This window comes from Cryphonectria parasitica (genome assembly GCF_011745365.1).
Source record: "Cryphonectria parasitica EP155 unplaced genomic scaffold M406scaffold_4, whole genome shotgun sequence".
Classification (NCBI taxonomy): Eukaryota; Fungi; Ascomycota; class Sordariomycetes; order Diaporthales; family Cryphonectriaceae; genus Cryphonectria; species Cryphonectria parasitica.
In genome coordinates this window covers 4785515-4811739 of record NW_024468912.1, presented here as the reverse complement: position 1 = coordinate 4811739, position 26225 = coordinate 4785515, and the positions used below count along the sequence as shown (strand labels likewise).

General features: G+C 52.0%; 8 protein-coding genes across 8 annotated transcripts; 4 read left to right on the top strand and 4 right to left on the bottom strand.

Annotated features, from left to right (window-relative positions):
* Window positions 1–4161: 4161 nt before the first annotated feature.
* Window positions 4162–5142, bottom strand: M406DRAFT_277466 (NAD(P)-binding protein). The gene has a single exon (XM_040918317.1). The coding sequence runs from the start codon at window positions 5110–5112 to the stop codon at window positions 4213–4215; it is 900 nt and encodes a 299-aa protein (XP_040777504.1). The 5' UTR covers window positions 5113–5142; the 3' UTR covers window positions 4162–4212.
* A 2527-nt stretch (window positions 5143–7669) lies between these two features.
* Window positions 7670–9794, top strand: M406DRAFT_339725 (tannase and feruloyl esterase; the record flags this gene model as incomplete). The annotated part of the gene is made up of 7 exons (XM_040921476.1): window positions 7670–7959; window positions 8047–8134; window positions 8166–8379; window positions 8496–8578; window positions 8675–8803; window positions 8865–9397; window positions 9485–9794. 7 exons carry the CDS (start codon window positions 7670–7672, stop codon window positions 9792–9794), a joined length of 1647 nt encoding a protein of 548 aa, XP_040777503.1.
* Window positions 9795–11777: 1983 nt separating this feature from the next.
* Window positions 11778–14681, top strand: M406DRAFT_346384 (aldehyde dehydrogenase; the record flags this gene model as incomplete). The annotated part of the gene is made up of 5 exons (XM_040922184.1): window positions 11778–11793; window positions 12694–12739; window positions 12855–13254; window positions 13339–14250; window positions 14340–14681. The coding sequence occupies 5 exons, from the start codon at window positions 11778–11780 to the stop codon at window positions 14442–14444; spliced, it is 1479 nt and encodes a 492-aa protein (XP_040777502.1). The 3' UTR covers window positions 14445–14681.
* A 575-nt stretch (window positions 14682–15256) lies between these two features.
* M406DRAFT_322417 (uncharacterized protein) lies at window positions 15257–16373 on the top strand. Its single transcript, XM_040919638.1, has 2 exons — window positions 15257–15792; window positions 15896–16373. The coding sequence occupies exons 1-2, from the start codon at window positions 15724–15726 to the stop codon at window positions 16208–16210; spliced, it is 384 nt and encodes a 127-aa protein (XP_040777501.1). The 5' UTR covers window positions 15257–15723; the 3' UTR covers window positions 16211–16373.
* Window positions 16374–16960: 587 nt separating this feature from the next.
* On the bottom strand, window positions 16961–18079 carry M406DRAFT_79243 (uncharacterized protein; the record flags this gene model as incomplete). Its single annotated transcript, XM_040925982.1, has 3 exons — window positions 16961–17593; window positions 17669–17872; window positions 17975–18079. The coding sequence occupies 3 exons, from the start codon at window positions 18077–18079 to the stop codon at window positions 17219–17221; spliced, it is 684 nt and encodes a 227-aa protein (XP_040777500.1). The 3' UTR covers window positions 16961–17218.
* A 2083-nt stretch (window positions 18080–20162) lies between these two features.
* Window positions 20163–21405, top strand: M406DRAFT_356372 (POZ domain-containing protein). Its single transcript, XM_040923427.1, has 2 exons — window positions 20163–20742; window positions 21047–21405. The coding sequence occupies exons 1-2, from the start codon at window positions 20570–20572 to the stop codon at window positions 21189–21191; spliced, it is 318 nt and encodes a 105-aa protein (XP_040777499.1). The 5' UTR covers window positions 20163–20569; the 3' UTR covers window positions 21192–21405.
* A 632-nt stretch (window positions 21406–22037) lies between these two features.
* Window positions 22038–23975, bottom strand: M406DRAFT_330344 (uncharacterized protein; the record flags this gene model as incomplete). The annotated part of the gene is made up of 4 exons (XM_040920507.1): window positions 22038–22042; window positions 22242–23799; window positions 23857–23871; window positions 23910–23975. 4 exons carry the CDS (start codon window positions 23973–23975, stop codon window positions 22038–22040), a joined length of 1644 nt encoding a protein of 547 aa, XP_040777498.1.
* An 885-nt stretch (window positions 23976–24860) lies between these two features.
* On the bottom strand, window positions 24861–25365 carry M406DRAFT_330343 (uncharacterized protein; the record flags this gene model as incomplete). The annotated part of the gene is made up of 2 exons (XM_040920506.1): window positions 24861–24910; window positions 24969–25365. 2 exons carry the CDS (start codon window positions 25363–25365, stop codon window positions 24861–24863), a joined length of 447 nt encoding a protein of 148 aa, XP_040777497.1.
* Window positions 25366–26225: the final 860 nt, after the last annotated feature.

Here is a 26225-nt window from a genome sequence, read left to right as displayed (position 1 = left end):
GGGCGCAGGTGCTATAGGCTGATGCTGAGACTGAGGAGCCAGTGGTCTCGGCGCCATTGGCTGCTGTCCCTGTTGCGGCATTGTATTTGTACTATGGCTGGTACCGCTGGTTGCTTGTTGGGCGGGCTGCTGTGGTCGTTGTTGCGAATACCCTTGGTGGGATTGATATGTCTGCTGTGATTGGTGGGGATGATGATGAGAAGGATTGGCGCTCGCAGGCGTCGAAGGACCGGCTCCAGGTGTGGCGGAAGCTGGTCGTGGTGATCCGCTCATGGAGACACCGTGATTAGGGAGTCCTCCCGTGCCGTTGGTCGTACCGTTCATGTAGGTCGAAGCGTAAGTGTTTGGACTACTTCCAGTCTGGACACGAGCCTGCTCCTCCGCCTCCTTCCGCGCTGCCTGGCTAGGAGCGCGTGTCTTGAGCTCGCCAGTGACGCACTGTAGATAGTATGGCATCTCCGAGTTCGTCTTCAGGAAGAATAATTTGAGATTCCGAGCCTTGTCCTTGAGTTGGACTTGAGTTCGGTCTTTTAGAATGTCGGAGACGGTCCCGTTCTGGCCGAAAAGTTGCAGGATTTGGCTCCAGTGTGGGCCTTTGACCAAGTCGAGACCTGCCATCAAAGCTTTCTCTTCTTCTGGGGTCCACGGCCTTCGCGTGGAGTGCAGACCTTCTCTGCGAGCGTGTGCTGATGATTTGGCGACGGCTGCTTGTCGAGCTCTTTCGTACAAGATAGATGTCGGGAGCGTCTGGCTGGGCGGAAGGATTGTGCTTTCTGGTATCGTCGACGAGCCATATGCAAATCCGTCATATCCAGTCAGCTTTTCCGTGATGAGCGATGCCAGGCCGGCACTGTCGAATCCACCGTCAGGCCCGCTCCGCCTGACTTGCCCAGGAAATGCCCCCGAATACTGTGACTGAACAGCGTCCATGAACATCAAATCTTCTTCGCCGGCCTCGTTGGGAACCTCAAAGCCGTGACTCTCGGCGTAGTCCAGGATGGAGTCGAAATTGGACCGGGTAAACGCACTAAGGCTATCCAGAAATGATGCAAATTGGTACTTGGCCTCAAGTGCCTCTGTTGTCTTAAATTAGCTGCCATCCTCTTGAGTCGACGCGCGGGATGCTCACTTCTCTTTTCCTTGTCATGACCGATGGCCTTGAGCAAGTTCCGCCTGTCTGTAAAAGGCCTGACGAAGTCATCTGCAGACATGGCAAGATTCGATTCTCTCCAGTATCCCCTCAACTTCTCCTCTAGATCCAGCGGAAAGAATTTGTCCATCAGGCTGTTTCTCGTGGACTCCTTGTCCTCCATGACGTTTGCGTATGCCAGGAAACTCTGCGTCTTCTGGTCGAGGTACAGCGCAGAGATATCCTCAGTAATCATGCCATTTTCTGGAATCATGATCTTGAGGAAGTTGTCGTGGGCAGTAGCCATGGTCGGGCCTCCTGGTCCATAGAAGCTTGCACACATGCTAGCCAGATTTGCCATCTGGATCGTCTCGCGGTCGCCCGGGTCGTGAATATCGAGGTCATCAGCGCTGAGAAAAACTGTGGCGTCTGTAAACAGCTTCAAGACGGCCATGAACGTCTGCCGCAGAGCCGAATACACCTTTCCGCCCTCGGTCCTCACGTCTCTGATCTGGCGATCGGTGACCTCTGATGGTTGCTGGAAGAGCGCAAGCAAGATCTGCACGGACTATAGGGCTGGTTAGCACACCCTGTGTCCAACCCGAAAGCTAATACTGGGTCCAACTTACCAGGCTCCCTAGCATTGGCAAGCCCATGGCCCGTGAGAAGTATGTCGGATTTTCAATAAACTTCATCTTTTCGAGACGTTTCCGAGGGGGTGGCAGAGGTATGGACGGCATCATATCCATCACGCTATCCTCTGCCGTGCCACTCGTGTCGTTCGCAGCCTCTGGCTCGACCGAGCCGAGGACATTGGATAGCTGCGCTCCAAGGTCCCACGAAAGCAGATTGGTAGCCTCTGCATCATCATCGTCCCCGTGCGCCTCTGTGCTCTGGTCTGGCTGGTCTTCCGCGATGTGTTCCGTCTTCTGTCTCTTCTCGGGGCCACCTTCCTCTGTGGCCTCTGGCGTTCTGGACCGCTTTGTTGGGCCCACATCCGAGAGCGGAGAGATCGCTGGCGTAGGCACATTTCCCTGGAGGATCGAAGCGAGTACAGAAGACACTCCAGCTGTTGCGCCGGACGGAGGCGTCGGTGCGGTGCCAGGGGTAGACGGTGCGCCGGTGCCATTTGTAGACGCAGGAATGGCGATCGAGAGCGGTTGGGCGTGCGAAGCAGGTGCGGGGGTCTCCTTTGGCGGGTCTTGCACCTCCTGCTTGATATAAGCCGGCGTTGTATCTGATGCAGGTGCAAGAGTAGGGTTGGGAGTCGATTCGGAAGCTGGCTTCGTGGGGACAGTGTCAAGCCGCTGCTGCAGTACCCCTTCCGTCTTGATCGGTGGCGTAGAAGCATCTTTTGGACTGGTCGACTCGTTCTTGGGAGTTTCTGGAGGCTCAAAATATCAAAATCTGCTCGAAAATCGACGACAGAGGGGTTTCAAAAGGTTGGCGACAAGAGGCACGATGCAATTCCATCTTTCACATGCCGCCTCGACGAGGACGGGGCTGGCCCATCAAAGACATACCGCTTCTCTCGATTGTCGCTACGGCTGGTGCCGGCGACGCATTCTGTGGAGCGTCCGCCATCTCTTTGGAACATATAGAGTCATTCAGAAGTCTCGTGTGGTCGAGTCCAAGTATGGTTGAGAGGAGGGGACTCGAGCACACAAGCGGGATGCGCTGCGAGACCTTCTTTCCAAAATCGCTAGGAATGATTGATAGTTGGGGCGGCAGAAAATCAAAAGTGCCCAGGATTTGTTCATGAACGCCAAAAAAACTAGCCCCATAACAATTACACCGCCTGCTTGATGCAGCCGAAGTCGGCCAGCTGACATAAGATCTTGCCCGAAGGTACAAACAGACGACTTCAAACTATCATAGCGTGCTAGTTGCATCGTTCTCTGGCCCGAGAAAATCTATGAAGACATGCCCAGCACTTTTTGTACGTCTGTTTGAGTTTAAGTAGACAGCCAATGCCGAGGCTCAAATTCAGAACGCACCTCACTTGCATCTATGATTCCAGCTCTGTTTTCCCTACTACTTTCAGCTTTATCATTTCGCACTCGAATCACTATTTACCGCCAGTTATTATAGAGATTTCAATAAAGATTTCTTTGCCCTATCTCGGTGAGACGGTTGGGATGTCCGCTTTCCAGCCTTGGTGGCTTGCTCATTCTAGTAGCGGGGTCTGCAAATCTAAAACTCAGGCGCGAGTATCAATGTGCTCTCACCTTCCGAAGAACTCAATGAACATTCAAACTTTTTCGTTCTTCTATTTTTTTTCAAACAAAGGTTTTGAAGTCCTATATTCCACTTCGCTCACTATGACGCCTACGACTTAGGAGAAGCCAGACAGTAAGAGGGATCGTCAAGCTTCCTATGATATGCTAGGCCGAGTTTGTCCGAGGGGACATCACATCTCCTTGTTGGTGGATTGCTCTGAAAGCTGAATTTTATACTCACTGGAAGAAATTCAAGAACAGTTCTTATGTCGAGGTTGAGCCTTCCGAAAATGGCAACACAGACTTAACCATTCTTGAAACTACAAAACACTCCCGACAAGTACACTGGTAAGACATAAATATATATATCTCGTGGTTCACTGTACACACCTGTACGCTCGGCGCATGCATTAATTACGGCAGGCGGCGCAGCGCCAAGCAGTGCTGCTGAGAAGCCCAGGATCAATTATCCGGGTGTCAGGCAACCAAGAGCTGGAAAACACAAACGCAAACATACGAGAAAGACAATCATATCTAGAACAGGTATGCTGCACTGTTCCCTTATGCATTTGTTCTGCCTACTTGATCGAGTTGAACGTCAGTACTGTCGGAAGTGGAATAGCTGTCGTCAGATACTTTACCTTGGGAGACCGGCTCCTTTGTTAATAGTACTAGAGAACAAATGTCCGAACCAATTGCCAGGACAGCGTGCTTGCTTGTTGCATGTGTGTATAATCAACTATTTCTGAGCAAACCAGACGAGTTAGAGAACAAGTTCAAGCCTATGCCTTTTGAACACGTGTGATTTCCGCTGCTAGAACATAGGTATTCATGGATTGATCTCAAACATCTAGGCCTCAGATTTTAAGGAGCACCTCTATAGGTGTCTACCACAACATCATGATGTTCCTCCAGGAAACTCTTGAAGCTCTGGAATTTGAAACCAAGGCCTTCATCCTCCTCACGGCTCTCGCTTTCGCTTTCAAAGCGAGCCACACGCATCAACTGCGATTGGATTAATGGGTTGGTTCTTGCAAGCTCCCTAGCCACTTCAAAATCATACGTTTGCAGCTTCAAACTCTTGCCGCTGGCTTCTGTCAGAAGCTGCAGAATTTCGCTCACAGAGAGCTTCTCTGCTGCCAAAATAAGTTCCCTTCCGGTGTATCTCTGCGGGTCCAGAATGGCCGCAGCCGCGACCCTGCCAATGTCCCCAGTGTTTATCAAGCTGATCCTGTGCTCCGGTCTCCACACTGCTTTCCAGACACCGTCTTTGATCAGGTCTGGAAGCTGGAAACCGGCCCATGGGTTGATGAAGTTATTGAAGAACTCTTCAGGTTTCAGAATGGTATAGAACTCAAACCCAGCAGTCCGCACCATCTCCTCCCCGCGAACCTTGGACCGCCAGTAATTCACAATAAAGGGATTTAAATCCCACCCCGGCTGGTCCTGCCAGCTCTCCGTGCCAGACACAGTAGAGTAGACGACCTGCTTGACTGTGCCAGCAGCGAGCGCGGCGTCCAGGATATTGCGCGCCCAACGCACCTCTGCGTCCGCCTCGGTGAAGGAGATCGCTGACGCGAAGAATGCCGCAGTAGCGCCCGCCATAGCGGATCCCAGCGCTTCGGTGTTGTCGAAGTCACCCTCGAAAAGCTGGGCGCCCAAGCCCTGGAGAGCCTGGGCGTTGGCTGCAGAGATGTCGCGGACGTAGGCGTGGACGGTGTGGCCTTGTGCCAGAAGGGCACGAGCTGTTGCTCCGCCTTGCATCCCAGTTGCACCGGCGACGAATGCTTTCACCATGATGGCAGGATAGATGTCTAATCTGGAGATGGTGTGGCTTTCTGGGACTGACTGATCTTTCTCAACCTCGGAATATATGAATTTAGTAGGTTCTGCTCGTCCGAGAAGGCCACAGACTGCCACCAAGAGATATTCCAATACTTATATTTGAAGAAAAGCCTATTGATTAACAAGCTTGATTGATAAGCTGATCATCTCATGGTCTAGCAGGCTGACAGGCTGACCAAGTCCACACATTAGTTGGCCGGGATTCACGAATCCCGTTAGGGCAACATGAGCTCCCGGTTCGCCCGAAATGTCCGTACCCTATAGTAATTCAGATATGAAAATGTGGGGAGATATAAGGAAGGTATAGCCAGTGTCGACAATTAATAATGAGAACTATTCCAGCAACCACTCATAGTTCAACGAAGTTGCCAAGGGTGGTGTTCTCGTATCGCGACTATTCGTGTTGCGGTAATGGAATGCAATCTGACTCTAATAAACCATTTCAAGTCTACACCAAAGTTGTGAATGCTTTGCTGATGCGGGTTCCGTTGACAAGAGTTCTGTGATCCCAGGGTAGTGACGCGGTCAAGCAGCAGACCGCGTATATAACACTGCTGCTTAGCTGCTCTCGAAAGACTATCGAGTGACGAATAATCGTCGAATCGATCCCTGGAAATATATTTCAGCTTCTCAATAACACCTTCGAGAACGAGCATTTGGCTCTAGTCGGCAAGACAAGTTTGTCTGAAGTTCTGATTAGTAAAGACCAACCGGGCCATCGGCAACATCAAGAATAATTTGAGAGCGCCCTTCGCCGGCATTCTCCTTCAGGACAAAGAGTCAAGTGGGGACCCATGGTCGCTGCCAGGACCGAAGATAGCATCAACTCCGGAGCTTCTCGTACTAGACAGCCAGACGGTCAGAGATGGCGGCAGGACCTGTCAAGTGACAAGGCACAATGACGACTCGAAGAACACAATATGCATTGGATATCTATCAGCTGCCAACTGTCTTCGGCCCACGGCGCTCTGAACATCGTAAAGTAGAGCCCAGACGATCAGGAGTGCAACACGGTGCGGGCCCGGCGCATTGAGGCTGTTATGGCTAGAGGCGTATGAAACCAGGCAAGCGCGGCGAGACAAACTCAAAAGGCTGTGCGCATCGCCTCCCCTGATCATCCCCGGAACAAGGCCTGGCACATAAAACAGCAGTTAGGTCTACATCTGCTGAGGAGTTATTACCATAAGTTCTCGCGTCTTGTACCGCTCATACAATAATTCTCGAGGTCAGTATTTGCAACCAATCAGCCTGCATATCTTCTCTTTTTAATGACCTATCTAACATTCCCTAACATAGCTAATGATGCCCCTTCTGCACGACACTCAATGCCTTTGTATAATTTTCCATGATAAACGCCTAGAGACTGACCCCTACATCTCGGCCGATCCATCATCGCTATCGTCATCTCTCTAGATGATGCATTTCACCCCGGCCCGTACTTATAGACCCCGGCCCGGCCGAATTCTCCTTTCTTTCACACCACAACCTTTCCCTTCCTCCTCCAAGATGTTATTCCATTTGAATGCAAGAACATCTCCTGCCATCACCATGACCGAGCCCATTGAGCAATCCAAAGTGCTTCGTTCCTCAGCAGCTGAAGTTCGTTCCAATTTTTTTTTAAATGCGCTGCTTACTGTGCTAGTACCAGACAGTACCATTTGGTGCTGTATACGATGGTGTCGCATGCAGCTATGATCGAGTGAATGGAATGTTGTGTACATGTGTGTCTGTGAGAAATATATGAATATATACTTAAGTACATATCAATTTGCCTCGCCTTGGCTTCCTTTGTGCTGCGCACCAACACCTCCTAATTTTCGATCACCTGAGCACGAGTTGAAATGCAACAGAATTGACCGACTAGGGTCTATATACACTATATGTTATATCATTCTTAATAGACCATTTCCCCGCTTCATTGACGCCGTAGTGGTACCGATTCCCCCGCTTTCTATGACGCTTCCGCCATGCAAGTATGATGAACTGTCTCCATTCGACGTCCTACATGACTCCACTCGTGGGCAAACCATCACCAAGGATCAATCACATTCTACCTATAGTGGCGTGGGCTACAGCATCAGGATGGAAAGAGCGGCATTCACCCGTCAGAGGAAATCATAAGACTTGAGCTTTTCTACTCTAGTTGAGTTTTGGTACCTGGTAAACCTTAATAGTCGCGCAGTCAAATACTGCGTCCCTTGAGCCCTGCCCGGGTGTTCTGGGTCGAGAGTGGCATGCATCGACAATATTGGAAGTCATGTCCGTTGAAACAATGGCAAAAACATCCCAGATCTTTTCCTTCCCCACACCTCTCTTCTCCAAGGGCACCTCAAGATGAGGATATACTCGCGAGAGTGGATGACGGGCATCCCCCCCCCCTCCAATTCATATAGTAGCCAGCCTGCCCTCTGACCTTCAGTAATTGTTTCTGCCCAAATCTCACGTGTTTGCGTAGCATCCTACAAAACTGTCCACCATGAGAAGAGTATCCCTTACCGGCTTAGCGGCCTTAGCCAAAGCCGCTTCTGCCATCGATTGCTCTTTTGACTCTATCAAGACTATCCTACCTGCGGGCGTGGAGTTGTCCTTTGCGCAGCCCATTGAGGAGAATGGCACTTTCATTGTCCCGACGGAGGATATTGCCTGGCCCGTCGACCCCATCAATCTGCCCAAACTCTGTGCCGTCGCCGCCACCGTAACCTCGGCGGAAAATGGCACGTATGGGTTTGGGATTTTCCTGCCTGATGATTGGAATGGTCGTACCCTGTAACTGAGTTCCTCGTCTCTTTTTTTGCCCTTCATCAAAGTACTTGCCCAGCTTAAGGTTCACCAGCTCTCTGACAAGCGGACTAGGACTGTGGGCAATGGCGGTCTGGCCGGCGGCGTGATCTGGTCTGATATGGTAAGAGACATGTGGAATTTATTCTGTCAAGGTGGCCACGTTTTGGTTAACTCACGTCTTTTGTACTCAGGGCACCGGTGTCAAGTACGGACATGCCGTTATTTCAACAGATACTGGGCACAATAGCACCACCACCGACGCTACCTGGGCCGCAAACGACACAATCGCACAGACTAACTGGGGATGGCGAGCCCTGCACGAGAGCGTTGTCATGGGAAAAGCCATAATCGAAGCCTATTACGGAACAGCTCCCAGTTATCACTATTACCAAGGTTGCAGCACAGGTAAGAAATGGGGGTAAAGACTTGTGAAGGATCTGATTCGTATACTACTTTTCTGTTGCTTTCCTTTCCCTTTCTCATAAAAAAAAAAAGACATGCCCTGACTCTTGCCTTATTAGGTGGCCGTCAGGGTTTCAAAGAGGCCCAAATGTTTCCAGACGACTTTGACGGGGTCATCGCCGGAGCTCCTGCATGGTGGACGGTAAGTCTTGCTTCCAGCTGCCATCTGTTTAACAAAATTTCTTCTTGTATCCCATGTAAAATGCTAATGTGTTTTCTTTCGTCCTAGTCTCACCAGCAAATCTGGCAGTTTTGGCTCGGCTATGTGAACTACATCTCCAATGTTACTGAGATTCCAGTTAGCATGTTTGATCCTATTGCCAAGGAGGTCCTGAGGCAATGCGATGGTCAAGATGGCCTCGTCGATGTAGGCAGAACCCACTACAGAGGAGATGTGATCTGACCGTCGGGGGCTAACAACATGCAAGACCATCATTTCCGACCCCTACGGATGCAACTTTGACACAGAACAACTCCTCTGTCCCGCAAACGTGACCAACGCCACCGAGGCAGGCTGTCTGACAGCCGCCCAGCTACAGACCTACATCACGCTGGCTAGCGACTTCGTAGAGACGAACTCCACCCTGGTTTTCCCCAAATGGCTCCTCGGCTCCGAGCACTTCTGGGACCTCAATATCGACGGCGGCGCCCCGAATATTATTGGTCTGGGTTATATTCAGTATTTTCTCGGCCTCGGCAGCGATTGGGATTGGAGGGACTTTGACGACGACGTCGTGCAGCTGTCCGAGGAGCTGAACGCCGGCGAGGCTGACGCTGACCACTACGACATGACCGAATTCTTCCAGAAAGGGAAGAAGTTCATCCACTACCAGGGCCTGAGTGATGGAGGAATCTCCACAGGTGCTAGTTTCTATATGTACGACCACGTTCACCGGGCTATGGCGCCTCAGGGTGTTGTCCTGGATGATTTTTATCGGTTCTTCCCGATTCCTGGCATGGGGTGAGTACTTTCCGTCAAAGACACACTGTCGTGAGTATTTACAGAGGACTGTGAAAACTGATCCAGACCTCTTGGTTAATTTCTTAGTCATTGTACCGACACACCTGATTTTGTGAATGCACCCTATTACATTGGAGGAATCAGTATGACCAACAACGGCCAATACTCTGTCCCAGGATATATGAATGCCCAGCATGATGTGCTGCTCGCCCTTATGGGCTGGGTCGAGAACGGGACCGCGCCCGACTACATCATCGGGACGGCCTACAACAACTTTACGACCCAGGATGCCGTCACGCGCCAGAGACCGATCTGTCCACACCCGAAGCAGGCAAAGTATGCGGGCGAGGGCGATCCGAATGACCCTGAGAGCTGGACGTGTCAGTTGCTCTATTGAAAGGACGATTATAAGTGTGTGGAACAGGCACAGATCAGGGCCTGTGTAGAGGCACAGAAGCCTCTCTAGACACGCATAGCAATCATGTAACTTCAGCAGAGCGTCATGAGCCACATTCAGTCAATCAATTCGGTCGGTCACTTTAAATGTGTCCTTAACATCTTCTTCTGACCACAGCATGAAGCCGTGCCTTTCGTCTGAAGATTTCTACGATCTGAATGGCTGAGGATAGTATTACCTTGCCAACCATATTACCCCGGCTATCATTACCTAGGTAGCTCGGCCGTGACTTGATTAAGTAACATTATGCAGTGGGTAAGTACTTCATCAAGGGCTACAAAGGTTATAAGAGGCGGGCTCGGACGAAAAAAAGTATCCGAGTTGACATGACAGATTCCTTGGAGGTACTGAAATCAACCGATTGGGTACAAATATGTGTCTTAACGGTGTCTCTGCAAGGTTCTTCCGGCTGCTTCGGAAAGACAGGAGCAGCACAGACGTACCGCACAGTTGCATCTGGGGTAAGGCAATGAGAACCCATGCCTGCAGCTGGCTACAATACAGCAGTACTAAAAGAGTAGCGTCAAATTTTGCAGACCTAGACCCTAGGTTTTGTTCCCCCTTTACGGGAAAGACTTTTGGCCAGCCACGGGGTTTCAATCCAAACCGGGCTTGATTTGGTCACATGCGACACACAGCCTCCTCCCATCCTATTTCGATTCTATCCTCTAACAGCAACTATGGAGTGAGCCGCACAACCCCGGGCACAAGGAAGTAAGTAGACCTCGGGCCAGGGTAATTTTCGTCCCCCCCCCCCCCCTTCTCCCCCAGGCACAAATAGGAAAGTCAAGATTTGGGATTTAAATTATTACTACGTACTGTCTGTCAAGATTAGTTCATTCAGGGGGGCAAAGGGAACCGGCGGAGTGGGTTCGAGCAAAAGGCTTGGAATGTTTCGGATCCGCAAGGACGCCTGCGGCTCGCGGTGGATTCTCAACAAGTATATGCATTTTCTCTTTGGAAGGGGGGCTGTGAGAAAGTATAAGTCATTCCTTTGTTCATCATCGGTGCCACCTGGGGCTTGCCATTCGGGGCCGTAGTGGCTCCCGATGGAGCTTTACGTGGTGGGGCACCTCCTCGCTGGCCATTTGCCCGAGATAAGGGTGATTGGTGCTGTGGCCTTTGGGTAGTACACAGTAGATATCACATAATCGACACGCCTCAAGCACTGACTAGCTTCAGGGAGACGTACAGGGTGGCCGAAGGGAGAACGTTTGAAAAAGAAAAAGTGAGAGAGAGAAAGAAGAGAAAAAGGAGGCACCTTTCAAAGTTTGAGACGATTTAACGCTTGTGGATAGATTTGGACGTGAATTGGATTCATATGGTCTAGTGATGTTGATCAATAGCATCTTTCCTGGTTTCCCAGCTGCCACTCTGGCACTCAACCAGGATAGGTGCTTGTGATCCTCTGCCACACGAAAAAAAGGTTGGGGTAGAACTGGCGGGGCTCTGTTAGTGGCCAGGCTGGGAATGCGGGGTGCAGAGGCGTCTAACAGGGAGGGGGGGGGGGGATTGTTTGGTCACTATGGCAGCCACTCTGTTAGCCAACTAGCACATGGCACGTAGTAATCCTTAACGCACCGCCGCCACTGCGGCTTTGGCTCGCTGTTAGTCATGAATATTTAATAGAGTTCGCAGGTGTGGCAGTGAAACAATATCTTTTCTTTACATGAACTGGTCTTAATTTTGGGTTGAACTGGTGATCGGCAGGAAACATGTCATCTGAGAAGGTCGTGGCGTTGAGGATTATGGGGGTAGTAACCCACAGAAGGCCGCAGTCCCTTGAGGGGAGGTTGTTGGGGTGGGGGGGGGGGGTAGACTCGTCTCAATCCTCCACCCCCCCAACCCGGAATCCCTCGGTCCAAAGGAGAGCGGATCATGCGTCCGAAAGTTTTACGTTTGAGGAGTGAAATCTGGGGAACAATGATGTTGCGTGTTGGTAATCCGAGATATAGTCTTGGGTACAAACAACCCTGGCACGCTGGCTGGCTGGGCACCTGGGGTCGCTAGGGAACTAGTACCTCGAGTGTGGGGTTTGCCCCATCCGGGGTTGAACTATGAACCGGGAAAGCCCCCCACTACCGCTCCAAGACAACCATCCCCCACCCTTCTTCTACTCCCATGTCGAGGTGAGAAGGGGACAGAGGAGGAGGAAGATAGAAACACGCAGGCCAACTCAAATCTTCAATATACTATGGTAGTACTTGATTCACAGCCAACAACAACGTTGCCGTCTGGTCATTGTCACACTGAATTACCCAACAAAATCCATTTGCTGATGGTGTCGTATTGATGATGATATGTATGAATCCCTGTAGCATGGCACATGTACATCGTGTGGGCGCGGATCCGAACCTCTAGCCTCGACACATGTGTGTAACGAGTACTAGATACCAGATTCAAGCAGGGGGGGCAGAAAGAAAAGCCCTCTTAGCAAAAGTCTCACATCAAAGAAAGCACAGTAAGTACATGCTAATTCGGTGAGCGCAGCTTCCCCTGTTGCGGTTGTCGACATACCCCGCTCTGGGGGGAGGGGCCACCCATGACGATGATGTCCCCTTGCCAACCCTCGCCACTGCTCTGTGCCGTCCTCGTATGCAATCTACTGAAACTATTTGACCCGTCGTCTGCCGCCTACCTGTCCTCTGCCAGAGTTGCTTCATTCCTCCTCTTTCCCCTCATCCCCTCCCAACTTTTCAACTTCATTCCTACTTTTTGATACCCATCTCGCCATACCCTCATACTCTCAACGGCAGTGCCAGAACTGAAGATAAACCTTCCCTCAAGACCAACAGCCTCACAAACCATCACATCCCATCAATCATGTCTCTTTTCACAGAACTCAAGACGCCAGTCACTGGCACCTACAAGCAGCCCACGGGATTGTATGCTATGCCTCCTCTTCTTCCCCTTTCCCTCCTCCCCCCCCCCCCCCCCTACGCCTTCTTAGGATGATTTGGTTGTCACGGACTAACATGCTCCTTTTCTCACCGTCCGCAGGTATATCGGCGGCAAGTGGGTCGAGTCCGTTGACAAGAAGAAGTTCGAGGTCATCAACCCCGCCACCGAGGAGATCATCACCGAGGTCTACGAAGGCAACGAGAAGGATATCGATCTCGCCGTCGTCGCCGCCCGCAAGGCCTTTGAGGGCGAGTGGAAACAGACGTCCCCCAACGCCAGGAGCCGCCTGCTGCTGAAGCTTGCCGACCTCCTCGAGGCGAACACAGACCTGCTGGCTGCTGTCGAGTCGCTCGACAATGGCAAGTCCATCAACATGGCCCGCGGCGACGTCGGTGCCGTCGTCAACTGCATAAGGTACTATGGTGGCTGGGCCGACAAGATCGAGGGCAAGACCCACGACATCGATCCGGGCATGTTCCATTACTCCAAGGTGGAGCCAGTAAGTGTCAACCAACAGCGCGCTTAGGGGTTATACATATATATGCTTGTATGGATATAGGCTAACCTTTTGCTAAACAATTAGGTTGGTGTCTGCGGACAAATCATCCCGTGGAACTTCCCCCTGCTCATGTGGGCATGGAAGATTGGTCCCGCCCTGGCGACTGGTAACGTTGTGGTCATGAAGTCTGCTGAGCAGACGCCCCTCTCCGCCCTGGTGGCCACACAATTCATCGACGAGGCTGGCTTCCCTGCGGGTGTCTATAACCTTGTCTCGGGATACGGCAAGACAGCCGGTGCAGCCCTCGCCTCGCACATGGACGTCGACAAGGTGGCCTTTACGGGCTCTACCCCAGTCGGCCGACAGATCATGAAGGCTGCCGCTGCCTCCAACCTGAAGAAGGTGACCCTCGAGCTGGGCGGCAAGTCGCCCAACATCGTCTTTAACGATGCCGACATCGAGGAGGCCATTCACTGGGTCAACTTTGGCATCTACTTCAACCACGGCCAGTGCTGCTGTGCAGGCTCCCGCATCTTCGTGCAGGAGGGCATCTACGACAAGTTCATCGAAGCCTTCCGGAAGCGCACTGAGGAGAACAAGGTTGGTGACCCATTCGCCGACGACACTTTCCAGGGTCCCCAGGTCAGCCAGCTCCAGTATGACCGCATCATGGGCTACATCAAGGCGGGCAAGGAGGAGGGCGCCACAGTGGAGACGGGCGGCGAGCGTCACGGCGACAAGGGCTACTTCATCAAGCCTACCATCTTCAGCAACGTCACCCCCAAGATGAAGATCGCACAGGAGGAGATCTTTGGACCCGTGTGCACTATCTCCAAGTTCAAGACCGAGGAGGATGCCATCGAGGCCGCCCATGACACGTCGTATGGCCTCGCCGCCGCCGTCCACACCAAGGACCTCAGCACCGCCCTCCGCGTCAGCAACGCCCTCAAGGCCGGCACCGTATGGGTGAACTGCTACAACCTCCTCCATCACCAGGCAAGTTTTTATTTTGACCGCTCTTTCCCCCCCCCAAATTTCTTCATCCTCGAGAGACGTGAAAACACATATACTAACTAAGCTTTTAGATCGGCTTCGGTGGCTACAAGCAATCTGGCATTGGGCGTGAGCTTGGAGAGGCTGCTCTGTCGAACTACTTAGAAAGCAAGGCCGTCCATATCAAGCTGGCCTAGGATCATCCAAGATGAAAAGAGAAAGAAATAATAGGAAAGGAAAAAAAAAATTGAAATTGCCAACGGTACTCGGAGTTGGTTATAATATGGCCATGTATCTGCTTGCTCGAAACAGCCTCATCACACAGTTTGGCGTGGTCTTTGTATACTGTTAGCGTATTTCCAACCCAACTCACAGGACGATGAATGAATACCACATATATGCAAGGTGTTGAATATGACTTTGAGTAGCTTGAGAGGTTTCTGTTCAGGAAGTAGAACCATTTTGAGATCTGAATGAGATGCTTTTGATATTCGGAAGTCTTCTGTAAATAATCTGTCTGATTAAGCCTTCTCTTTCACTAATAAGTGTAGATGGCCCTGCTGTGGTAAGCACTTTGGAAGAACATACATCTTGTAACAAAGTGTCTCGCATAGATTTTCATAGAGATTTTTATGCGCCACTCATAAAAAAAGAAATCAGGCCATATATACATATCGCAACAAGGTCCTGTCCTGGGCTGAGCTGTGTGCTGTCACATACATCACCCACCGGTAGGATTACACTCCTCTCCCCTCCACTCTTCGACTCCACCGGCCAACCAGTCCCAGTAAACCAAGGGGTGGGCGGGCGCGTTACCGCCATGTTTAGCGGGGAACACCCTTCTGTCAGCCTGAACGAACGAGCCCCACTAGCTGGACCTAACCAAGCCAACCAACCCCAAGTCAGTAGGCATTAGGGACCTTAGTACTGTTGGATGTACTAATCCCCAAACCGCGATTCCAGAACGCGACGGACGCGAAATCAACAACCTCATGAATCCGCCTACAACCTCCATTCTACCACAGATATCCAAAAGACAAAACAAGAAACAGACGAACCCATCCACATACCTAATCTTCCCGCAATCCCACAGGTCTTTTCTGAGAGATCAACCAACCCAACCCGATTACAACAACCCTGTCTGTCGTATCTTCCCCCTCGCAACCCCACCAAGGTGGGATAATCCAGAAGAGGGAGGCGGGTGGTGGAAACCCTGATCCGATCCGATCCCAAAGAGACAAAGAGAGAAAACAGCGGGGTAGCCCAGGACAGAAGAGAAGCACAGATCATTCAGGACGAGAAAGCGGGGTAGGGGAGGTCAACTGTCCCAAGCACCACGACGAAGATAGAACCAAGAAGAAAAGAGAGACGACGAAGAGAGACCAGAGAGCAGACAAAGGAGAAGAAGGAAGAGAGAGGAGGAAAAAAACATTAGAGAGCAAACCAACTCGACTGATCCCATATCGACAAAAAGTGATGGCATCAACATCCACCCGCGGCGAATTCGAACGCCAGCGCGCCGAGCTAATTCGCGAGATCGCAGAGGTATGTGCATTTACACCACCCCCTCCCCCCCCTCAAACCCGTTTCTATCTCTATGACTGACCGACTGAAATCAACCCCCCCCCCTCCCCCCTCCCCTTTACAGAGCTTCGAGCACGTCCTAGCCGGCATAAACAAACTAAACCGCAACCTAGAGGCGGTCATCACAGTAGGCAACGAGTTCTCCTCCGTCGAGGCCCTGTGGAGCACGTTCGAGAACGTCATGGGCCAGGAGGAGTCGAGGGGGGAGAACAATCACAGCGGAGGCGGGGCCGCGGCGGCAGAGGGGGCCAACGAGGAGGCAGAGGAGGAAGAGGAGCAACAACAGCAGCAGGGGGGAAGGAGGGGCAACAAGCCTGCAGGGGAGGAGGAGCAAGATGCAGATGGGGAGGAAGAGGGGCATGAAGGCGGGGACCTGTGAGGAGTGAGCGGGTGAGGGAGGTATTGGAGACGGACGATCGCCGATGAGAACAAGAAACGTCGACCGCCTTGATAGAGAGGAGATAGATGCACTTGGCTTGGAGGTGGAAAAATAACCATGATACCCAATATACCTACTGCCTCTACGCTGATGGCCCTTACCCAAAAGTAAAGAAGAGACGTGTACATTGGGAATCAATTCATCACATAACGCACGCACGCACGCACAAGTCACATTCCGATACCGTGCTTACAGAGGCCAAATCTTGTAGAAATAGAATATTTGTTTCCTATCCCTAATGCCTGCGCTCAACGACTAATGGGACAAATCCATGCAAGACACCAACCAACAATCCCTTGAGATGTCCCTGTAATAAAAGAAATAACGAAACCACCCGTTGTCCGTCCTGTCCCTCCCTTTGTTGATTGATATACAGCCCGGTTCCCGGGTCGCCGCCCTCCCCAAACTCCCCTCCGTCAAATCGTGGTGGCATCAAGCCATGAATGGCATGGAGGGACAGGTGGCCCTTCTTGCATATGCTTTGTACTGCTGCCCTCCTCGTTACTCTCAAGGACGAGGGCAAGGTATAGGAAGAAGAATCCCAATACGGATGAGAGAAAATATAGTGTCATGAAAACAAGTAATCCTAACATTAGGCTCTGGAGGGCTGAGCCCGCCCTGTGCCTCGCAGGGCATATAGGGCAAAGTCCACGTGGTACGTCCTTGCCCGCAACCCCATTGTTATGTATCGTCCATCATCCCGTCATCGTTGTTGCGCCAGTTGGCAGGCCGATGTAAGCTCTCTCGCGGGCTGATTGTTCTCGAAAGGAAGCTTCGTGCCGAGTCCAAGAGAGAAATTGCTGGTCGCCTTGTCGCATTGCGCTTCGTTGTCATTACGCACTCCCCCTCTTCTCTGGGTTGTGTGGTATTTGGGGGCGTATCGTACCGTGCCACGGAGGGTACGATCTGACCCGTCATTAATGTAATTAAATAAAGGGTAGTCCTCGCTTACAGCATCGGGCACTTTCTCCTCTTCTTACGAGCACCACCGACGCCGGGGAGGTTGAGCTGGCCCACGATGCTGCCGCGACGATTCTTTGGTGAGACGGTCTCTTGCACCTCCAGGTTCCGTCTGTCGTTAGCGACGACGGTGACGAGGGCCTGCTCGAAGATCTCGTCGACACCCTTCATCTCCTTGCTGCTGCACTCCATGTACTGTGCGTTCATCTTTTGGGCGACGGCCATACCCTGCTCGCGGGTGACGGGGGTCAGGCCTTGGGTCTTGAGCATCTCAATGCATGTCTTCTTGTAGCGGAGATCGGATTTCAGGCCGACCAGGATGAGCGGTGTGTAGGGGCAGAAGTGGAGGACTTCGGGGTACCACTGTGATTGAGATGCGCGTCAGTCATTATGTTCTCGTGTCTTGTTATCTTGGCAGGGAGAATAGAGGGCGCGTACCTTGTCCGTGACATTGTCGAGCGAGTTGGGACAATCTATGGCGAAGCAGACAAAGATAAGGTCGGTCTCTGGGTACGAGAGCGGCCGCAGGCGGTCGTACTCTTCTTGTCCTGCGGTATCCCACAGTGCGAGCTCGACGGTCTTGCCGGTTGGTGGATGTACTGGGTATGTGATGTAGTTCTCGAAGACTGTTGGGACGTACTTCTGTTTGTTTTGGGGTGGCACGCGCCGCGAAGGTCAGCAAATGCGTCGGTGGAGCGGTGGTGGTGGTGGTAGTAGTAGTAGTCCTGAAGGGCGGTTTCTTACCTCTGGGAAGTATCCTTGGCTGTAACTAATCAAAAGACACGTCTTGCCGCAGCCGCCGTCCCCGACGACGACGATCTTCTTCGAGTAGGCAGGGGCGTCGGTCATGGCTGTTGCTGAGGATTCGCGACCAGATGTGGAAGTGCTCATCATAGTACTGACGGTTGCACCGCTTGACCGCTGGGCTGCTTTCCTATCGCTGCTGGCACCGGTACTGTAGCTGGAGGGTGTCTTGCGGCCAGATGGATCATACTTTTCCTGGATGGGCTGGTTGTTGTAGTACGAATTCCGAGAAATGTAAGGCGAAGCCATGCTCGTTTATCCTTCCTTCACTTGGGGAGGGGGTTTTTTGGGGCTGCGAATGGGTGCGCTGCCAGTCCAAGGCGGGGTCCCCCAAGTTGCGCTGCGTTGCGGGCAAGGTGGCCAGGCCTAAGGCAGTAGTAATACAGTGCACTCGCCAGTGCAGTCCTGTCGACAGAGGTTGATTGATTCTCTCAGCTGTAGTCGACAGAGGAGGTTTCTTTCCCAGAGTTGTTGGATACAATTTGGGCCGCCAGTTGCAGCGCACAGGTGATAGTTCAGATGGGGAGGAGGGGAAAGGGGAAACAAGGATGCGGGTAGTGTTGTCTGGCCTGCTGGATGGGCCTCTTTGAATGTCGAGCAAGGTTGACTTTAATGTTGTTGTTTTTGTTTGTGGTTGGGTCAAGGGCAGTATGCGAGGTTTTCTTGTGATTGGTTGTTTATTTCGTGGCTGCAGGTGATAGAATGCAGTATGTTGTGTGTTGTGGTAGATGCGAGGCAATAGAGATGCAGGAAATCGATCTTGTTGATCCCGAGGACTTTAATTCTCTTGTCTTTGTGTGTCGTTGGTCCAGGTTTATTCCTCTTTCTTTCCAATTCGGTCCCCAAGGGCCAAGGACCAAAAAAGAATTCCAAGGTTTCCTGAGTCAAGGAAAGGGTCACGTCAGTTTATTTCGAGAGTGGGAAGTCTGGATGACCCAGAAAGCCCAGGTTGTAGGTTGCAGCAGGTGACGATGATGTGCGAAGGGGAAGGGGGAAGGAGGGAAGAGGGCACAAAGATGGGTACGGTATATTCGAGTGGGTGGGTAATGGATCGGCCTCCAAGACAAGAAGGTTGTTTCTGAGACAACACTAGCGGCTCCTCTGGCAAATGGCAAGAAGTGGGAGGCTGGTGTTCAGACACACAAGCACGAGAAGGAACAGAGAGATCAGATCAGATCAGGATACGGCCGTCCAGATCTCTCTCTGAAAGTATGTTTACTTGGGGCGGGTGGAGTGTTCACAGCAACGAGCCGGGGGGGCGCAGTGGTATGGTTTGTGTGGGAGCTCAATGTTGCAATTGGAGCAAGCTTAGCCCGGGCTTTGTACCTTAGTGCTATGTTTGTATTGTGTATATCATGTGTCGTGTGGATGTACATGGCAACCCCCCCAAGCCTCAAGAGATGCTTCCTTTGACATTCAGTCACAAAACACAGCCCTTCAAATTGATACAGCATCAATACAAAATTTGTCTACATAAATGAACCTCGAACCTCAATCATACCACATTTGTAGGCGCCCTCTCTTCCTCTTGTGGAACTTCCACCATGCAGCTTCAGGTGTTCAGCTCCGGTTGGCACCTGAACGGACCACCCGCAAACGGTAACTACACCCAGAATTACTGCTTGAGGGATCCAGCAGCCAGCTCCTGTCCAATCCCGCCTGTCGTCATAAGCCAAAGCTTAGGAAGTTACGGTGGACCTCGTCCAGTGGGAGTGGAGGAAACCCCTTCTAGCGATTACACCCCCTGCGTCTTTTCTAAATTCAGGTGGCAGGGCAGGCGGTTTTCGGTGGCTGGAATCCCCCCACTCCCCTCCCTCCTGCAGCCTGCCACTACCACGCCCCCTGCTCCCTAGCACTACGTATACTGTACCGGCAATACCAACCTCTGGAGGGCCTGCCTACCTACACAGTACCATAGTACATACCGACTCACCTACTTCCTCACTCAACTGCCTGGCCCCATCCCTGCCCTTACCCTTAGCCCATGGTTCCCGTCCGTGCACTCACTTGCATCACACGTCCCAGAGAAAATTCCCCAAATCGCGACTAAAATTCTCAAGCGCGTTTCTCGCTCCGCACACAGAAATCTTCTCTCTTTCCTTCGTCGTCAGCCTCAAAAAAGAAAAACCAGGAATTTGGACCGCGACAGCCTGCTGCCACTAATTCCAGGGTCTTCGTGATTGTTTGTGTGTTCGTCACTCACTCAACTCACTTCCTTTGGCACCTGACACAAAACAAGAACATTCTGAAAACCGTCATCATCTTCATCACCAGGACGAGGCGTGACGTATCTCAACAATTTCCCCTTTGTCTAGAACAGTCCTTGTTCTTGTATCGTTATCCACCCACCCTTTGGGCACCCGCGTGACCTGGTTTTACTTTTTTTTTTTTTCCCCTTCTCTCTTTCTTTCCTTCTATCTTTCTTCGTCCGCCTGCAAAGACCATTGTTGCCCCTGCAGGTCGGATTTCTCAGATCCAGCCCCGACAACCCGGCATTCAACCCTTGTCCCCTTTCCCCCTGCACACACACACAAAATGGAGAAGACTACGGCACCTGTCAAATATGTCACTCTCGTTTCCTGCGACGGTCTCGAGTTCACCCTGCCCCGCGAGGCCTGCTATGTCAGTCCTTTTCTCAAGAGATCCGTTGATCCTCAGGGGGGGTTTAGGGAGGCTTCCACGGGGCGAGTCACCCTCGAAATGTTCAGGTGAGTTGTTTTCGAGACAGCCCGTTCGTCCTCTGTTGCACTGCCACGTCTCCTTCTATCTCCCCCCTCTTTCCTCCGTTGACTCATTGGCGGTGTCGATGATGAAACAAGAGATTTCAACAGTTCGCTGTGTTCCTTTTGACAGAGCCTCCTCCTTCCCTGTTAGGGAGTGGACGGCTCTGAGTGAGCCTCTTTACCTACACTTGATCTGAGATGCCTCCCTCCCCCACCCACCTTCCGTCAGCGGATTATTCATCACCTTTGAAGGATATCCTAGATCATATGACTAATCACTGCCAAACAGTTCTCTCATCCTCGAGAAGGTCGTCGAGTACCTGATCTACTGGTACCGCTACAAAGACAGCGAGGACGTTCCCGACATGGAAATCCCCGTCGATCTGTGTCTAGAGGTGCTCACGGCTTCTGACTTCTTGGGTCTGGATAGTTAGTGACACGTAAACTTTGTCAACTCCAACCCGCGACGAGGAAGGCCAATACCGATGAACAATGGCGGAAAATTTGGCTTTTTTTCATGACACGACACGATTCTTTTCATTACATTCCCAGGGACTGGAGGCGTTCAGGTTGGTAAGGATTGGTAAGGAACTATGGCAAACATAGGACACCAGGACATCAGGAACCATGAGATATGTGCTTTTAACCATGATACCCTGAATTTGTGGCAAAAATGTCATGAGGCTGACTGATGGTCGGTGTGGTCATTATATCCATCTCAGTCATATTGCCCTTTCTTTTTTGTTTCTCTGTACCGGGTTTGGGTCTTGGGCTACATGGTCCAGGATTGGGTAATTCAATCCTCGTAGATCTTACTATAAGTATGCGTGACAAACGTACCGTCACAGCCCCCCCCCCCCCATCTCCCCTTCCATGATGAATTTCTTCTTGCACCCATTCAATAAGCATATGCGTTCGACTCCAGTTCAGTGGGTTGATCGTCTAATACGAATGGAAGATTGATTCTCTTGGGAATTTCCCCCACACTCTGCTTGACTCAAGAAATTATTTTCCGTTGAGATCTCGCTTTTTCAGAGGGGAGACAAACCCATATCCAAGCCTCCTTGGAAGAGATGGGATGGAGGAAAGGAGTGTCAAGAATAGGACTCAACGGATAGCCTGTCGCAATGACATGAATGATCGATGACTGTTTACCATACGAAAATGAAATTGATACTGGATTTTTGAAGACGAGTCTGGGGTATCTGTTCCACGATTTTTTAATCTTTCCTGTTTTTCATGTGTGAGCCTTGTGTGTACAACACGGATAGTAGATAACCTCAGCCTGCAACCCGGAAGCCATGTACCCATACCATAGCAACATCGTCCTCATCATCACCAACCCCTACCACTACCGCGCCCTCGTCCCCTCCCTCTCCCTCCACCCCGCCCAAACCCTCCTCCCCTTCCTCTGCCTCGCGCGCGTCCCCCAAATCCACCACCATCACCATCCACAGGCGGGCCGCGTGCCCTTCTCTCCTCACGCTCCTCCTCGGTTGCGTCCCAGGGGTTACTCTCCAGCCCCAGCAACACACAGAACGCCGCCGTCTGTGGGTTCGTGTACTCCCTCGGCTGGACTCCAGAGTGCACATTCCACAGTGCCGAGTCGCACCCCTCCGTGAGGGCGGGGGCCGTCTGCGCAAAATTCTGTGGGACGTCGAGCTTTCCTGCCGCGACGATGTGGGTATCCACCCAATCGCGCGACTCTTCTATGAGGGGACGGTAGGTCTCCTCACCTTCGTCAGCGGGGATGGAATCCGCGGGAGAGCCGCCAACGGGAAGCAGCGGGTGAAAGGCACGGGTGATGGCGAGCCACTCTGGGTCGTACTGCAAGCGATAGCGGCTGTTTGGGTCGGTTGCGGTCGCGGCTGTAGAGGGCGGATAGCTGTCTAGATGAGATGGGTCGACGGGGTGCAGGTCGGCGAGCTGCAGAAACTCACGCCCCGGGTCGCATTTGCTAAGGGCCAGGAAGCGGACGGAGGTGTTGGTGATGGTGGGGGGCACGGGCTGCCCCGGAGTCGTCTTGGGGCCGGCGGCAGCAGATCTGGACTGCGTGAAGGAGGCGGGAAGCTGAGCGCGCAGGTCGTCTGGTACGGCGGTGCTCGGTGCCTCGGCCGTGTCTTTGGGCGCAGGAGGTGCGTCGTTCTTGTCTGCCGTGGCGGGCGCACTGACGTCTTCCTCATCATCGTCTTCTAGGTCCAATTCGATCTCGTTGGGGTCTTCCACTGCTGAGATTGGTGCTGCGGCTGTTGCTGCCGTCGTTGAGGCAGACACTGACGGTTCAGGCTGTGCAGCTTGAGCGTCGTCGGCTGATCCTCCAACCTGGTCAGAAGGAGTAGTCCCAGGCGGCGGGTAAGTCTTGATAGCTGAGAATTTCCAGTGCAAGTGCGCCGAGAACCAGTACGCGGGCCTCAGCCGGTCCATCACGTACTCGGCAGCGATGTTGCCCAGCGTCCCAGCCAGGCTCTCCTCCCTGAACATGGGCCGCTGCCTGTAGAGCGCCTGCACGTCGCCGTGCTTTTCCACGCCCCTGGGCCAGTCGTGACTCAGCCCGACATCGACCTGTTCCCGCACCTGCAGCAGCTTCCTCACGTCGAGCTCCCTGACGTGGTAGAAGCTCTTGATGTCCCCCCTGCCGAAAGGCAGCCTCTCGCCGTGGCCCTTGCGGTAGTCGAATCCCTTCCAGATGCCGCTTAGCCCGGCAATCCGCAGCGGACCTACGCGCAGTACGTTAGCCGCACCCATGTAGTAGATGTTGGGCGCGGCCCAGCCGCCATAGTACAGCTCTCGCATATACGCGGCAGCCTCGTGGTTTCCGCCGATGAAGACGGTTAGGTAAGGCGCCGTCCGCACCCCGGAGTAGTACTCGTGGAAATCACCCAATGCACGGTACTTGGCTGGCACCGACATAACCTCGACATCATGTCCGTTGCGCGTTGCCTGGAAGTCGCCACAGATGATAAGCAGATCGACGCCTGGCCAACCGCGGGCGGTGCAGGCGGCACCCACAGCCGCATAGATTGGGTTGAGGCGGCCGTGGCCCTTCGTGAGACCAAAAAAAAAAGAGAATATCAGCTAGGGTTCCTCTTTCTTACGCACCGTATATTTTACCATCTAGTCGATAAGTGTTACTAGGAAGGGAGAAGACTCACACAGCCCTCGACGGCGACGCGAACGCCTTCTCTTATGAGGAGCTTTGGGCTGAGCATATCTCCCATTTTTGGTTTGCTCGTCGAGGGGACAGAGCTCGCTCGATGCGTTGGCTGAAGGCTAGAAGCCGTCCAAATAAAGCTTTGCGCCTTCGTCTCACAAATATATAGGTCCTGCGAGGTTGTGTCGCGTAGAAGGACTTGAGAGGCTGTCGATTCGAGACGGAGAGCTTCTAGAGGTTGTGACTATAAGAAGCTGGGTGGGGAGGAATGAGGAAGATGTTATACGCTAACAGACTGGTACCCTTGCTAAGTGGAGATTGCCCAGGTGCTGCAAGGAAGGACCCGGACCCCTATGTGAGCCCCCTCGTGCAGTATCGCTCCTTCTCAACGACACGCCTTCCAGTAAAGTAGAACACACCTGCTATGAAACGATGTTTTCGTATAATTAATGCCACCAGAAGTCTTGCGAATATTGATTTTCCTTTAATGTGACTCAACAGTCTTGAAAAGAGTCATATTCAAATATGACATTTGCTTGTGTTACTTTCGCAACGCCAAATGCGCCACCCATTGCTTTCTAAAAATCTGCTTGGGCCCTTTCCAGGCAGCAATACTGCCCGCATAAGGCAATGCAGAGTCATCAAAAGTATAGAATGACTCACATCAAATGATTCCTGGCAGGTTTCCTCTTCCGCTGTAATGCTGGGATTCTTGTCATCAATTCTTTGGGGACGATGTGACCAAGATTACCTGCATATTCATGTGCGTCACTGAGAGGGGTGAGCAGCTCATCAATAGCTATGAGATAGCATTAGGATAAGGATGTAGCCGTAATCTGCCAGATCATGTCACTGCTTTCAACATGTACGCACATACAATTTGCCATCCTATATATATAGTATATAACGATCTTGGTTATATTCCTGTGTTACATCACCTGAAGATCGGACGTTAGGTCTTGACATTCAATCCTTGATACTCGACACCGTTCACTTGCCTTCCTGATGGATGGGTCGTTACATTAAGCATGTTGCGTCGTTTCATTTTCTGCTCGCCCACCTGGCTCCCTCCCTGCTATTGCTGCTGCTGCTTCTTTCTTAGCGATCAGGGCGTCGATCTGCTCGCGCGCTTTCTCCAGTCCAGCACTGTCCCGCTGCTTGAGCCTGTTCCGGATCTCGTATAGCGTCGTCAGCGTAATGGTCTGGGATACCTCCTCATCGCCTGCGCGTGGTATGCCCGGCATGGACGGTACCTGTAAAGATGGGGTGGATGATTTGGAAGGCGACAAGACGGGTCCTGCGTATACTGCTGGCGAGAGTTCTTCAGCTAATACGACTGTCGTTGGTAGTCCAGTTTGTTGTTCAATATCCACAATGACGCCCTTCATATCGAGGAGGTAACACTCGTTCAATGAGTCGCAGGCTCTTTCTCTTCCTGACAATATGCCCAGGCCCATTGCTGGCATCCGCGTGGAGTGGACTCGTACTCTTGTTTCGCATCTCATCCTGAAGGGCCCAGTCTTGTATATCTTCCACAATGGTTCTGCACTAAGGCGGATGCAGAAGTCCGAGTGACACGTTCTCAACAGCCAACGCCCTCTCCTCCCGATCACATTGTTCTTTTCCTTGTCTCTGTGGCTGACTTTTCACAACGAGCAGTTGCTTGTTGAGCCAGGACTTCCTCAATGAAACGCTTGCGACAATAGATCTGCTCATGCCTCTGACAAGTGCCAGCGGCAACAGATAGCTGAACGAAGAGGTCAGGCAAAGCGGGATCGATGCCAATATCGTTCGAGAGAGACCTGACCAGCGAAGGTCCAGCTAGACATACTGGTACGGAAGGCTTCTTCTGATCGAATAGACGTTTGAGAATATGAATCCAAAGAGCATTTTCCAGTGGTGGTATGACAAGCAAGACATGCAGAAGTGGTGAATGTTCTGGCTCGCAGCCGGTGGAATCTTTCTGGCTGTGATCTTCGGCCTGATTCAGTCTGTGACAGGCATCATTGCTGTCGTACAATCCGCTGGAAAAGGTAATCCATGGGACCAGAAATAAGAAGACAAAATCAAGAAAGCCACCGGCCTATACATGAACACCAAGGACGTTTCGTACAAGGGCGTTTCGTCGATTACAGGGGTTGCCAGTTGATTTGGATAATTGAGAGCATAGGCCACCTTGATAAAATATTACCCCGTTCAATTTAACACAGGGTACATAACACTACATTCACCTTCAACCCTAAGTGCACAAGACCCTTGAGGATGCACTGAAGAACAATGCTGTGACTAGTTGAAATCTGGAAACGTGTTAGCACCT

Bases quoted from the DNA above. Each gene is read 5' to 3' on its own strand.
- M406DRAFT_277466 (XM_040918317.1), bottom strand. From the start codon at position 5,112: ATGCAAGGCGGAGCAACAGCTCGTGCCCTTCTGGCACAAGGCCACACC.
- M406DRAFT_322417 (XM_040919638.1), top strand. From the start codon at position 15,724: ATGGCATCAACATCCACCCGCGGCGAATTCGAACGCCAGCGCGCCGAG. The intron at 15,793-15,895 runs GTATGTGCATTT...TCCCCTTTACAG, and splicing joins TAATTCGCGAGATCGCAGAG to AGCTTCGAGCACGTCCTAGC.
- M406DRAFT_356372 (XM_040923427.1), top strand. From the start codon at position 20,570: ATGGAGAAGACTACGGCACCTGTCAAATATGTCACTCTCGTTTCCTGC. The intron at 20,743-21,046 runs GTGAGTTGTTTT...ACTGCCAAACAG, and splicing joins GTCACCCTCGAAATGTTCAG to TTCTCTCATCCTCGAGAAGG.